The following is a 15,520-nucleotide window of genomic DNA, read 5'->3' as shown; positions in this document are numbered from 1 at the left end:
GGGTGCAAAGTTTTGAATCATTATTTATATTTCAAGCTATATCATTTTATAAAGCCGGAAAAATGCCCTTTTTTAGCCAAGTAGTAGTGATCCACTTTCAATGAGTCAATCAATCAGTACTTGTAAAGCGAGGCCCCGCCACCCCTAGGGATATCTAGGCGCTTAGGATGCCCTGTGTCAATCAATGGAGTGTTACAGGGGTGGACATAGTTGTTCTAGAATCTAGCACAAGCAGTCAGGTGTGAAAGAGGTGTGGCGCAGTGGCCAGGGTGCCTGACTCCAGACTACGGGACACGCGGTTTGATTGCAGGCGGCGGGTTAGCCCAGCACCATGTGACTCTGGGCAATAGATCGCTTAATCTTCCCGAGGGCCCCCAGTGCCGGGACACCACTTCGGAGGTAGCTGTGCGCTTTACAAATACTGGTATTTCATTTTTCATTTCATTTTGACACAAAGCCCTTTCTACTAAAATAGCCTGCTCAAACCTTGTATAAAAAAATGCCATCTTCAAGCAGGGGCAAAGTTGGAAAAATATTTATTTCTCTGAACAATTAACACACTTCATGTGCGCCACGTGTTGCTGCCAGCCTGTTAGTGTGCCGGGGGTTAGAGCCGCAGTAGGCCTTAAGTAAATATGGCTTTAAACTTGTTCTCTCCACCTTGTCGAACAAACTGCAGCGATTTTGGTTTCGAATAGTGTTGCACTATATATTTGTAAAGCTACCCCAAAATGTGTTTAAAAAAAGTGAACAGCAGCTACTGTCGACATGGAGACACCGAGCAATGCAGCATTAAATATATTAGAAGAGAACAAAAGAGCTTGTGACAAGGTGTAACTAAGGTTAATAATCGGGAATGGGTGTTCAACGTATCTATTTCTGTATTATAATCACTGGTAAAACATACATGGGCAAAACCAAGGGGGTACTCCTTTTGCCTGCTGACCTACTGGTTTTGCTGATGCTGTCCAGAATCTTCCTCAAGAATTTTAAACAAAACGTTGTCATTGTTTTGCAGCATCGGGTAAAAACACCATGATAGGTAGGTGTGCCTGCATCATCACCATACAGACATTTGTGTCATAATGCGGCATGACTTTTTAAAATTTTAAGTTTCAAGTTTGAGAACGACAAGTAAATACAAAAACTAATGTAAACGTGCCAAACTGCAGTAGTCGAGCTCTCCAAAAATGCCTATGAATGTTTTACATGAACAATAAGGCTATGACGGGAAGGGCGAGGAAGCAAAAAAGGAGTATACGGGAAGCAACAGGGAGGAGGCGGATGCTCTACAGAGTAGCTTGAGGCAGGGAGAGAGGAGTAAACTAAAACAAAAAAGCCTGGAGGCTGGTGAAAGCAATGCACATCCTCGGTAGGGGAAGGGGGGGTCAATATTGGGCATGTGGTGGAATTGTGGCTGCACTTAAGGCAGAGAGGAAGTAATGGCTGGAGGAAAGGGTGATCAGATATAAATAAAGTGTATTATGTCAGAAACAAAAGGACATCAAAGAGAAATAACGGGACATGAGAGATAAGCAAAGGTTCATAAAATATGAATTTTCCACTGGAAGTTTGGCAGGTATATACAATGTTCTTCACAGAGAGGGGTAAATGCAAGAAACGCAAATCTTTTTATTAGATGGGTTATACACTAGAGACAAATTAGTTTGAGAGTAAATACAACATTTATGAGATTATGTGTGTGATGGGTATGTTTTTATCTATGTGCTTTTTGGGTCAAAGAGACCGAAATAAAGTCAAATTGAAATTAAAATACAAAACTGATGAATAACTATGGTTGCTGTTTTACAGCAAAAAGGAAATGACTAGAAGGGCATGTTAATCTATAAAATATCTGCCACCGATAACTTTAGTAGTTATCTAGGAAACATTGACCCCCTTACCAAATGTGTCATCCTTTCCACTAGAGGGAACCTTGGGCTAAAATGAGGCACGTAGAAACCAATAGATCCAGACTTGGTGTCCATCTCAGATCTAAATACCACTAAATTAATCAATGCTTATAAAGGAGTTTTTATTTAAGTTGTAATAATATAGATTATTCTAAATTGGGGTAAATATTTGAGTGAGCTATAATGTTTTTGTTAAGAGAAATAAACTTCAGACTCAAAGATGATAAGATGTGTCTATGATATTCACTGTGCTCTCCTTATCGTTCTTAACTTCACATGAGTTATAACTGTGCCAATATTCTGTAGTAGTACATATGAAACACAGAACAGTGCTTACAGTGACCTTTCTTTGTCCAGGACTTGCATCATTTCCATATTCCAACGTGCAATGAGGACCTGGATAGCTTTTTCGTGCTTCTTCAGCCTAACTTTTTTCTGCCAATGGATGCAAGTTGCAGAAGGAAGACGACCTCGCTTTGGACATTGTGCTGTTGCAGTTGACATCGAAGAAGTAAACAGACATTTTGAGGCCATTAAGCATTCCGTTGTAAGTACAAAGACAGGTGAACAAGACTTGGTGAAGAGCCTGAGTTTACAGTATATCCTGCATTAGAATGTGGCAAAGTCACTCTGGCATATTCTTCAAAGACCTCCGCGTTTTTTGTTGGAATTCTAGAAGGATTGGAGTGATTGATCATTATGTTAATCCTGGAGTGTAGGAGATTTGTCTGATCCACTAGGGATAATGACTCCCCCAATCAATTACTGAAGGATTTTAATTGCTCCATCTATATGCCAGTCAGTGCTTAGCCCTCATCTTAATCTTAGAATCAGCATACGGCTATGTGCTAGAAGGTATTAACCTCATGGCACTACTGGTGGGATTGTAGAACACACTGATGGACTAGATAGACCTTAGTCATTACTCTATTAGTGGGGTTAAAGTTGGTTGTTAACCCATTATAACGCTTAGAGTACAACTGATTACTTTTCCAAGTGTGTTTGAGGGATGAAATCTGAGAACTGGAGGTGCTATGTGATGTACTACAATTCAGCAGTTTTCAAGAACATAAAGATTTAACATGGATTTCACACATAGAACAGTGGATGTGGTCAGAATTTATCTCACTGAGGTGGCAGTGCAAGGTGTGATATAGATATGGATTGCATGTATAGAGCCAGGTTTAAATCTGATGTTCTATATCAGGTGGGGATTCCAAAATCGCTCCCAGAAATTGTGAACATTTGCATGTGTTAGTCAAGCCATATGGAATTCCTGAAACCTTCTGAAAAATGTGTTGATATTTAGAAGAAAATGTTCAACACAACAAGGACCTTACATTTAGTGCTACATTTGAAAAAGAGTGCAGGGCCCCGAAGGTGTTGTGATGCTGGGGTTCCAGAGCCTCCCAGCTGACTACTCGTGATTTCACCTCACACTCCTTTACTTTCACCACTCCACATATTTCTGTCTATATCACTCTTGCAGGTTTGCTAATCCTACCCATCTTTCTTTGTCATTGTTTCCCTCTGCTCCTTAACCTTCGTTCTCCCTTTTCTGCCTTTCTCTCTCACTCCCTCTTTCTTTTGATCAAAGTCTAAAGAAGAAAACAAATCCAGTACCCGAAAATAAATGCTAGTTCCCACCTCAACAAAGCTAGAAACAACACAATGCTCAGATTTTAGAAGCTGAGAATTGGGCAACAGATAAAAGCAAATACTAATGTTCAAACATGACCTCAAAAGAAGGAGGAGGTGTCAGCGGGATAGCTTAAAGACGTGGGGTAGTATGGTTATGTGACAAAACGTCAATAATTTATATATCAACCTGCATATTGAGTCCACAATATTTGCTACCGCTATATCGTCAAGATAAATATATGTAGGGAAATTGTAGATTTAATATTATAAATACCTAGATAAAATAGATATTGTTTAATAAATACAATTGCCAGTCGATATTAAACCATTTGAGCGACCGAACAGCAGAAATAGTTATTAAGCTGGAGCCTAAAAGAAGAAATTATAAGCAGGAGAGGTCTACATTACACCTGAGATATGTTTTCCGATGAAACAATATATTATGTTTTGCTAATCAAATGCCTACATGGACAGTTATCGTTTCATATTTTTATGCTGTCAGGAAGAAGTGTTATAGATCCAGGAGGACTGTGGGGGTCATAGATTAGTGTAGGTGGGAGAAAGTGTAGCATGGTGTCCCAACTTAATCGGATTTATATGGTCAGCGTGTCAAGAAGGTTCCATCCCTGCTGTCACAATTGTCATACTGTGTAAAGGATTATTCTTCAGGGAACACACAATGACATGCTTGGCACCAGAATGTCATGATTTCTGGACACTGCTAACAGATTCGTGACCTACAAATCCCTTCCCCATTAGAAAAATTTAGAAGGCCATATCTTTGAGCCAGACAAAGACATTGGCAATAACAATACCCGTATGGCAAGTAGGACCATCTCTCTTTATTCTAACACCCCTTTGCATTTCTACATGGCATTTAAAGTCTTTCTTCGGCACATTTCATGAGGTCTGCAAATCTTTCAAATGTAATTTGCTTTTAACTTGTCTCAACTACATAGTTATATTTGAAATGACTGAGTAACAACACATTCTTAAACTAATAAGAGGTGATGGCATACCCAATCACGCTGCTGCGAAGAAATGTTGTACCATGGACATTGAGGTTATTTTGATGTACTGAGGATGTGCCTGTTAGTAACAGGGTCACCCAGACTGACAGATCCTTGCTGTTTTTAAGCATGCATCTACCACATTCCATGCCATAACGACTATGGCTGCTACCGCCTTTCACAGGAACCCTTGGCAAAATTGTGAACTAACATGATCTGCTAACTTTCCAAAATGCCTCAGAGCTTGGAAGGATGAGTTCTCTCAAAACTGATTTACTGAATACTTGTTAATAATGCTAGAACAGAGTCTCCTAAGATTGTAACGTAAGAAAATTATATCTAGAGGCACACTTTAGCTCTGATGCATTGCTGAGTTGTAGTTAAAAAAACAAAATTATAGCTGTGCAATGACTAACTAGAGCTTTTGGTTGTATAATATATTTGACCAAGTCATTGACCTTAATTTGCTTGAACTCATATTTACAATGTCTTCCATATAGTTTATTAATATTGATCACAAATCAGTGCTTTTTTACCTACTTAGTTTCTTTTTTATTGCAGCACTCACAAGACACGAGCACAGATGTAACCTTGTTGGACATTCGCTTGCTGAATGGTGTACAGGTATGTGTTGTTGATTGCGCTCCAATAGGCAGAACAATGCTACGCGTAAATTGTTTTCAAATAGCTCTTCATTCCACTGGCACGCACCTTTGTAGAATATTTCTCATCACACTTTCGCCTTTATGAATGATGTTGAGTTCCCTCAGAGGGAGTAGGCAGTGGTCCTTGGGACCAACGCACCGATTTCTAAAAGGAATGTGAGCGGCTTTATAAAAAGAAAACAAAAATGAGTAATGTAAACACAGGGATGGCGGTCTGCTGATTCTTACAGGCCATCATTCCTGTGTTTGGAGCCAATCAAAGGGTGTCAGAAAGAACAACCTGCCTAATAAATATTTTTAGGCAGATCATTCTATAGTCCCTTGCAAGTATAGAAATCACTCAGGTTGCAAAACATTGCGGGCGGGGGAGTGGTAATTTGTGACCACTTTTTGCAGTCTAACTCCAAGTGCATCTGGCCCTTGATTGAGTAAGAGTATGTTTTAAATTATAATAAATCGCCATCCCGTGTTTTAAAAAGAATGACTCAGCACAATTAATTATTCATATCTTTCATGGAAGGCTGTTCAATGGCTAATTTAAAAAGACATTGTTCTGATTTAATGCCACAATACGCATCACAAGAGTTGTAAAGGTAACTCCCGCCTCCTGGTCCTCCTGTATTTATCCGCTGTATTCAACACTGTCATCCATCAGGGCCTCCTTCGCACTCCAGAACAATGCATGGGTTGTGGAGGCACAGCCCTCAACAGGATCACCTCATACCTAACCAACCATCCTCAAATTATGACAATTGGGAACTCTTTCTCAAGACCAGTCAGGTTACATCAAGGGGTCCTTCAAGGCTTGATCCTCCCCCTACCCACCTTAACCTCTACCAAGAACCACTATGTTTGATTCTTAGAAACCCTGAGAATCTCTTCCACCTCTTCGCCAATGACACCAAAATGTACATGAAAATATAATCCCCAGAAGACATTGCCCAGCTTTCAATTACGCTTTCAAAGATTCAAAGCTGGATGTCTAAACACCGTTTAAAACTCAACCCAACTAAAACAGATTTTCTTTTGATTTTGCCCCTGAAAGTAGAAACTTCAGTACAGGAATAGATGGCTAGCTTTCCTATCCTGGGCAGCTACCCTGCCTTTGTCCAGAGTACCATATCACTTGGTTTCACCCTTGACAATCATCTTAATCTTCACAGCCATATCTCAGCCATGGCCAAAAGTGAAAAACAACAATTTAGACAGCTCTAGGGCAGGCAATTGATTCCAGAACAAGACATCCAAACAGTGGTGCAGTATCTTGTTCTCACTACACTAGATAATGGAATGGCCCTCCTCTCAGGGATTCCCAAAGTTCACCTTGGCTCACTTAGAGCAACACTACATGCATCAGTGTGGTTCATTTTAGGTCTAAAGAAATGTACCACATTTCTCCTGCTTCGTTAACCCTCCAATAGGTTTCCATTGAAATGCAATCCCAATTCAAAACCACCTGCGTTACCCACAGGGCGCTGCACTCCTCTTTACCCTCCTATCTAAACCATAAACTGAAAATCTTTGAAGAAAATAGGGTTCAATAATTGCCTAATCCCTGCTCCCGAAGGCCCCCACCTTTATCCAAGAATGATAAATGAGCTAGTCATTCTCTGGTAGTGCAACTTGAATCTGGACCTGTATGCCTCCCTCTCTCTGCCTAACCACCTGCCTAACCACCTTTCAAAAAGGACATCAAGCTCTTCCTATTTGACAGACACTTGGTTAGTCTCCCTTGAACATACTTAACTACTCTCTTCACCAGGATGAGAATTACCTTTGTTATGTGACCCCACCATCTAAATAGATGTGTTAACTGTGTACAACCTCCAACTAACTGATGCAATTGTCTCAAGTGGTAACTCCTCCATGCACCTTCCTATGTAAAAGCCCGAGTTGTATCACTGGAACTCACTGGAACCCATGTATCCTGCTACTGTTGCAAAGTGCTCTGATGCCTTCTGTCCATGTCGGCCCTATATAAAATTGCAAATAATATGTATTTGATCACATAGTAATCTAACCAATGTTGGTTCTGCTGCTTTAGCATGCCGAGAGATGTTGCTTCCTCCGAGAGCTGCTACGGTTCTACTTGGACAAGATTTTCAAGCCACTGGAAGCCACAAATGTCAAAATTGGATTAGAAATCAAGAGCTTGGCCAACTCCTTCCTCAGCATGAAGTTGCAGTTAAAGCACTGTGTAAGTATAATTTATGAATAGGACTGCTATTTTTAGGTCACAGTCCTTGCTGGGGACCTGAAATAAAAAGTTGTCAAAATAGTTGTCAAAATAGAGGTTTGTTGCAATGATGTTCCTTCGAAGATGTTTTTTTTTTTAGAAAAACACAAACAATACATACAGATATACTATCTATGATGACCAGGTTTCTATGTTCATTGAACGACCTAGCCATGTTAAAGATGTCATGCCTCAGTGATGAATGCTCCACCGTAACATATTCAGTTTTCTTCTCGTCTGCTAATACAGTCTTCACTCAGTGAATTTACTTTAATGTCCAAAGGAAATAATGGGTGTAATTCGGACCATAGCATTACGTCCATATCAAGATGAGACTTTGAAGAATGGATTACTGTGTGAGGTGTATTAATATAAATGAAAAACTGTTATGAATGTCCATTCTCATGAGTAAGCAAGATCTTTTCCAGGCATACATACCTGCTTGACCCTGCCTTCTTCTGAGACACTGGAGCAGACAGTATGGATTGGCGTAGTCCAGTCCCGGCTCCTATTGGGCTGCTGGACAGTGATTTGGATGTCAGTAAATTAAGTTCAAAAGTATCGACCCAGTAGACCTGTTGCCACCTCCTATCCTTCTAGCTTTGGTGTCCTGAAAATGAGGAAACTATGAGACCGCATAGCAGCGAAGTAGTCGTTGGATTACAATTTCATGGTTTCATCTAATTGATTATTGTCAATATAATTTATACTGCTAGTAATCGGTTAGATGAAACCATGTATTTTCAAAGTTCTAGCGACCAACACTGAAGAGGTATGAGGATCTTAGGATGATGGGGAGGGGTGACTGGGTGCATAATATAGCCTGAATGCCCACTACTATTGTCTCTCCGTGCTATGTGGCCAGTATATCTTTGCTTACAAAGCAGTTCAAGGAGAACAAGGAAACACAGGCAAGTTCATATGCAACATCACGTTTTGAAATACATCAACAACTAACATTCTACTCAGTGCTAGAATAAATTCTAGGCCAGGGTTTAGCTAATGATATTCTTGTTTATTAAGGAGCTGTTGCTGAACCTGACTCAGCAACTTCGATTTTCAACAAAGGAGACTTCTGTTATGGTCTTCTGCTAGTCACAGTGGAGTTCTGACCTAAGGTTCGGAAAAACCCTGTTCTAGAAAAGACTAGCTACAATTAGATTATTTTTTTTAGAATATCTCAGTGGTTTTTAATTCCATATTTTTTTTCCAAAATTGTTGGCAAACAGCTAGCCATAATTGTACCTATAATCATATTGTGCTTGGCTTTCAGGCATGTATAAAATGCTTTCAGGTGGAGGTGGACACACCTCCTAGAATTATCTGGTTGCACATTGTTGTGGAAATTGTTGGACATCAATAAAGTGCTGTTCCTTTAGTCCAAGAATGGTCTACTGCTACAGTGCAACAATAGATTAATTAACAAAAACCCTTAGTAATGTGACTGCATTGGTAAGAGTTGACTTCTATGTTCTTCAGAGAGATATAGTGCAATCCGGTCAGTTCCCACAAAGAGGCGAGCATAGATATGACACAGTGGAAAATAGATGTAATTTTTATAATACTAACAGTTTTTTTGCTTGATTTATCGTAAACAGCGTGAAAATCTGATATGCCTCTGTGGGGAACAATCAAAAAACATGATGGACATCGTGGAGGAAAATTTCAAAAAGGTATGATTCACCCTTTCCATCACCACAAGAAAGGTGGGAGTTGAACTCATATATGGTTCTCCAATATTATATGAGTCAAATGTTCTCAGATCTGCCAACATTTATTTAATTAGCCAAAAACTGACATATGTGTACTTTAATATATAAGACTGATGCTCTTGATTATTTACATTGATACATTCGTTCAAATTATGTGATGTTTCTCTATTGTGACCAAACTCAAACCTCCATGTCAGTCTGGCTCTCATTCAGCATGTATTCTACCTCGCTACTCAGAGTCATTGGGTACACATTTAATCCTCAAATAAGATCTCTCAACAAATCTGCTCACTGATAATGCCTAGCTACAGAATTATGTCTAATCAATGGTACCAATTCAGTATGACTTGGATTCAATGCCCTAGTCTAGTATGCACCAACCTTTACCTCAAAATTTCCAAATCCATATTTCCCAGCACTACAGATTTTGTTGAATGCAGACAGTTCAAACTTTTTAATTGTGTAATAACACTATGTTTCAACTCTTAAAATAGCTTGATGAGAAGGCTGCAACCATGAAGGCAGTTGGTGAGATCAACATCCTCATCCACTGGATAAAAAACAACATCGGGAATCACGAACACCCATAAGAAAGAAGTCTGCATACTGCCTGGACAGATTTATTTCAATTCATTCCTATTTATATTATATATGAAGAGTTAAAAAAAATTCTAATTTTTAGAAAAAGTATAGTTGTGTTGACATGTTTCAATAATTTAAATATTTATTTTAGCTATTGGCAGTACAATGAAAGTGAATGATTATATATTTATTTATGTATTTAAAATGTATTTAAAATGTTGCAAAACTTATTTTAGCTAAATGTTTTTAAGCTGATTTATGTTGATACAGCAGTTTTCTATTGGTATGTTATACAATGCAGCTATTTATTTTTGCTATCATTTTATTTATGGATCATATCAATATTTCAAGTATATTTATGCTGAAATGTTGATAGTTTTCAGAAGTCTATTTAAAATGAAAGAATATGTATATGTTATTTATTGTGCTAACGTGGTTGCTATGGCAGTCACAATTATATGTATAATTATTTTAACATATTTCAAAGATGCATTCATTCATGATATTATCACTGTTTGAAAGTGCACTCTTCAAGAAATAATGCAGTAAGCATTCAGTTTAGTAATACATATTGTATTTATTATTTTAGATAATATGGTGAGATATTTCAGTGCAAATACTAGATTCAAGTTATTAATACATTTTGGTGAGTCTGAAAGAATCACTCAAAGCAACAGAAGATCAAAGAGTAATCCTCACTCTTAATGGAAGTGTGGCCCTTGCTTTCAATAAATTAGGCCTGGAGGTGAACTCTCCTCCGTTCACTGAGTTGACCGCATTCTGTGCCCCATGGAGTACGCAGGAGCTTTTTCCTTTTCTCACATGCGGAAATGTTAAGTTGGCAAGCAAAGAAAACCCAACGCTAGATCACATCTATAGCAAGATTTCTTAACGCATTGAGAAATCATCTGTATTCGCGTTGAGGAAGCTTCCGCTCGAGTAGAATATTTACACAAGTACCAGAAAGAAGCGCTCCCTCTTGTGCTGAGCATGGTGCCATTCCAGCGAGGGACCAACACCTGACACTTAAAATCAGCGGGGAAGGTCCGACTCAACTCACTCCGCTGCTTTCAGAACTCAGCATAGCGCTGCAGAGATTTTAGGTCACTTCACGGAGTTCCACCCTGGCCTAATGATAAGGGGATGTGATCGAAATTACCGGCAGGGTGGTGCAACTGTTTCTTAGTGTATGTTTAGCACCAGCTCTAAAATGACATTAAGAAAACAGAATAGGAGTAAGGCTTGTCAAACCAAGAAAAAATTCAAAATAAAGTTGTGTTTTAAGAAATGAAAACTCATATGCATATTATCAGTACTGAAACTCATAGCATGTACATTTGCATTATTCATATTCAAAGTGGAAACCCTGAGCAGCTTAGATTTTACTTATCATTGAATGTATGAGTCCAGTCCTAATCGAAATGCTGACATGGCTGATGAAGATCATTTTAGATTTAGTGGACATGACAAAACTGTGTGGAATCATGGTCAGCACCACTTAACATATTGTAACTTTTACTCAAAGGCGCTGAAAATGTTAATTATGACACTTGAAATGTAGGAAAATGCAAGACTACCTCTCGTAATTCTTCTGTCTATTAAACTCCTGTGGCACATTGTCCTCCATGTCTTAAATATATACATGAAAAATAATACAGGAAGGGTTCCTAGCCATGTGTATCACTTATGTGCCCTTTGTTGGTCACCGTTAATATTTATTTGGTTGGTGTACTGAACTGGGAGAAAGAAGTAAGACTGTTCCCTCAAAGTAGACAAGCAGCCCACTTTATCAGATAACTATTCAGTTGAGGAGCAGATAAAGGACTGGTGAACTCTTATTTAATGTCCCCAGCGAGGCAATGCAATTCAATTCATAATGATCCTTGGAAAACTAAAAGATACCTTTTTCCCATGAGAAAAATATTTATATTGATGCAATATTTTTATTATTATTATTACTGTTGTTGGTATTATTATACGTGCTGTTATTTATTATTATTATCATCGGTATAGTTATTATTATATTGTTTTTGCGTTTATCAATATTGTTGTTTTTTATTTTTCCTATTATGATATTTATACAATTTACATATTTCAATTGTGTTATTGTTGCTTATGTGAACCAATGTTTTCCTCCCACATGTCTGATGTGTGATTGACAGTACCATTATTTATGGGATGTAAAAAATTGCATTAATTTTCGTCATTTTGTTGATATGACATTTTTATTTATAATATTGATTAATTTTTTTAACATTGATTAACATGCATTTTCTGATGTTAACATTTTCGAAGAAATGCCTTTTAAAAAAAAATAAAATATTTTTTGTACTTAAACATTTTCTTTGGAATTATGTTGTAATTGATCTATTGCTATTTGTTTGGAGAAAACATTTACCTTCACAAGAAGTAAACACGCCCTGTTACATTCAGAAGAAGCTGCAAAGGCTAGAAACTAAAAACAAAAACAATTGTTTAGAAATTTTCACTTAACTGGGGAAGGAACGGACACTTTTTCTGACAATCTAGAGTCGAAATTACTCATAGCAATGTCAGTCATCTCTGTTCATTATAAGAAAAATTTAAATGGCAACAAATACGTTTCCCTTTTTGTCAGGTTTATGATGTGCTTAACCCCGTTACTGCTGGGTCTTTCTTTTGCTACCTCAGTGCTAAGCCCTTTTTTGGCTATTAAGGATAGTTTGTGCTTTGGCCACCATATCTTTTTTCAGTTCAGTTTTTTAAGTTCAAGACCAAGTTTATTTGGACTCCACAGTCCTTAAACATATAAAAAAACATTAAAACAATACATACAATCATAATTTTTTTACATAAACTCATCATCTTAAAATTCATGATTTAAAGTACTATACCATGTTTCAGACCTAGTAGTTCACTTCACATAGCATAAGTCAAGCCTTCCATTACTAACTCTGGTTGGGGTTCTTTAGATTGTATATAAACTCCCCCCAGGCACCGGCAATTAATACATCAAATGAGAATTCTGGGTTGACATCCTTAAACCTTCATTTGAATCATGTATCTTATCTCAGCTGTGCGAATAGGGGGGCATAAAGATACTAGACACCTTTCAAGTTTTCTTTTGCTCTTTGCATAAACCTCCCCAGGGCATAGACTGTATCAAAAGTCTTCATTTCAGTTAAAATATCTGCTGCATGTGGCCCATTGGTTATACTATACTTTAAAAAAATTGGACATAAAATCTCCTTCTGTACCATATCGCAATACAACAAAATATGTAAAGTATCATGTTTTATCCCCAGGATACAGTTGCACTTTCCATTACTACCAATCATTAGTCTTTTTGTCTCATTATTATGATAGCAAGCGTTGACACCGATTCTCAGCCTTAAAACTACACTTCTCAAGCGACAATAGAGCAACCTATCAATATAGGGAAAATGAGCAGCATTTTGCCACGACAAGGCCATAAAGCATACCAATTTTTTCCCAATGAGGTACTCCTGGTCCTAAGCATGAGATAATTATTTTTCCAGGCACCTAAGTTCCCTCCTCTCAACTTCAATTTGTAATGTCAAGGGGCTAATTTGGAGACGCAGCTTTAATAATACAGTCTCTATCCCCTTTGGCCCATGAGAGATCACTCTTCAAAATCTCGTTTCTGCACCATTGGGAAACTTTATTTACACCTTCGAATCATTGATGCTGCTAAAATCTTACTACGGCCATACAGGCTGTTATGCTCCATGAAGTAATACCTGTTTCGAGCCTCACTGCCTGCACTATTGAGGTCTTAGGCAGCGAAAATAAGTTTTTCAGGGCTTTTCCTTCCTCAACATCCCAGCTACATCTACCACTCAGATATAATAATTCCGCCCCATGAAGGAATTGGGGTAGAACCATGGCTACATAGGCCTTTAAAACTGGTCTGTCAGACATTCCCCATAAACTCTGTTGAAGTTCTTTTGACCACTAACCGAAGCTGATGTACGTACCTTTAATGCTTCGAAGTGGGTGGCCCAGTTCAGATTTTTCTGAAACCACATTCCCAGATACCTGTATTCATTCACTAATTCTAATTTTGTGGAGCCCAAAAAACAGTTAAACCTTGATTTCCTTCTTCTTCCCATCTTTAGTATCTTTGTTTTATCCATGTTAACTATTGGTTTTTTAAGCATACAGTATTCATTAAATCTATTCAACTTTCTTTGTAACCCAATCTCAGTTTGGTCTATTAATACCAAATCATCCCCATATAAAAGGCATGCGATGTGTCTCCCATCGACCTTTGGGCTGGCCCCCTTTCTTTACTTAGAACCAAGGGTAGGTCCCCAATAAATAGTGAAAAAAGGAGAGGGGCCAATACACACCCCTGTCGCTATCCATTGCCAATTTCAATCTTCTGAGATAGACTTTCCTCTGTGTCAAAGATCATCTGCGCCCAATTGCGAGTATGTAATACTTGTAACAAACTAAGTAAATCTTTAGGGATATTGAAGCCAATCAACGTCTCCCACAGTGTCCCACGGTCCACCAAGTCAAATGCTGTGCGGAAATCCACAAAGCAGCAAAACAAACTTCCTCTGCTCAATAAACTTCCGCGCGATGGACCAGAGCTCAATTGTTGTCAATCGTTGAGTGACCCTCCTTGAAACCCCCCTGTTCTAGAGGCAACACGTGTTTACTTTATGTCCACTCTTTCAGTCTCTCCAGAATTATTTTGGCAAAAGCTTTTCACCTATATCTAAGAGATTAATTAGACTACAATTTTTCCGGCTTGTTATGTCTCCTTTCTTATGGATGGATCTTATAACTGCACCTCTCCGGTTTTCTGGAAATACGCCTGCGTTCAGTACCACCCAAAACATTTTTGAGAAGAAATCTGCCCACTACTCAGGCCTATTTTTTATAATCACTGCTGGGAGATTATCTGGGCCCACAGCTCGTGTCAGAGTTAAATTTGACAATATTTGTTTCACATTGCTACCCAAAAAATGTACCTTAATTTCTTCTCCCACTCCTGGCCATAGTTTTGCATATGAACTCTCTATGGGCCATATGTAAGAACACATTTTCCCATAGACACAGAATGGGTAAAACCCTTTAATACATCTGGCCCTATATCTTTCCAGTTTCCATAAATTTCACCCAGGTATGAGACCCAATCTGCTTCTGGTACCTCACAAGACATAGAGCCCAGAAATGTATCTGAGCTTTCTTGAACTAATTTCCTGTAGCATTTGATATCTTTGAATTCTATTGCAGTTAGAAGTTTAACCCAGCAACTCTCTTTATAAGATCTAGTTTTGTTCCTTACTAATATTTTGTAAATTCTCTTTTCCTTTTGGAGTTTAAGGGACATATCAACATTATACTTAACCCTGAGTCTTCCTTCACATTGTTTAATGCTCGTTTTAGCTTTGCGACACTCTTCGTCGAACCAGTTCTTCTCGTTTCTTTGAGGATGTCCTTTCTTCCCACACCCTGGCTTACAACCTTTAATATTTATTCTTAAACAATCTACTAGTTTATTAATAGAATTTTAAAACCAGGTGATGTCATATATATATATATTGGCAGGATATTCTCCACCAGGAGCATCTGCTGGACCGCTAGCAATTTTTTAAAACTTTCTTCCAATAAACGGGTTGTGAGGCGCCTAAGGTAATTTACCTGAACCTGTAGCACGGTATCTCTACGTTTTCCATCTGACACAACAATTTCTGTTCTCAGAGGATAATGATCACCTCCTTCTGTACTTACCACTTCAAAGTGCTTG

The 15,520-nt window shown here is 38.3% G+C and overlaps 1 protein-coding gene across 1 annotated transcript; it reads left to right on the top strand.

Annotated features, from left to right (window-relative positions):
• The first annotated feature begins 2,301 nt into the window (after nt 1-2,301).
• Nucleotides 2,302-9,767, top strand: LOC147712747 (interleukin-20-like). Its single transcript, XM_086919708.1, has 5 exons — nt 2,302-2,460; nt 5,126-5,188; nt 7,274-7,426; nt 9,064-9,138; nt 9,672-9,767. The coding sequence occupies exons 1-5, from the start codon at nt 2,302-2,304 to the stop codon at nt 9,765-9,767; spliced, it is 546 nt and encodes a 181-aa protein (XP_086775834.1).
• Nucleotides 9,768-15,520: the final 5,753 nt, after the last annotated feature.

The sequence above is a fragment of the Lissotriton vulgaris genome, chromosome 5 (genome assembly GCF_964263255.1).
Source record: "Lissotriton vulgaris chromosome 5, aLisVul1.2, whole genome shotgun sequence".
Taxonomy (NCBI): Eukaryota; Metazoa; Chordata; class Amphibia; order Caudata; family Salamandridae; genus Lissotriton; species Lissotriton vulgaris.
This window is presented reverse-complemented; position numbering and strand designations above follow the sequence as displayed.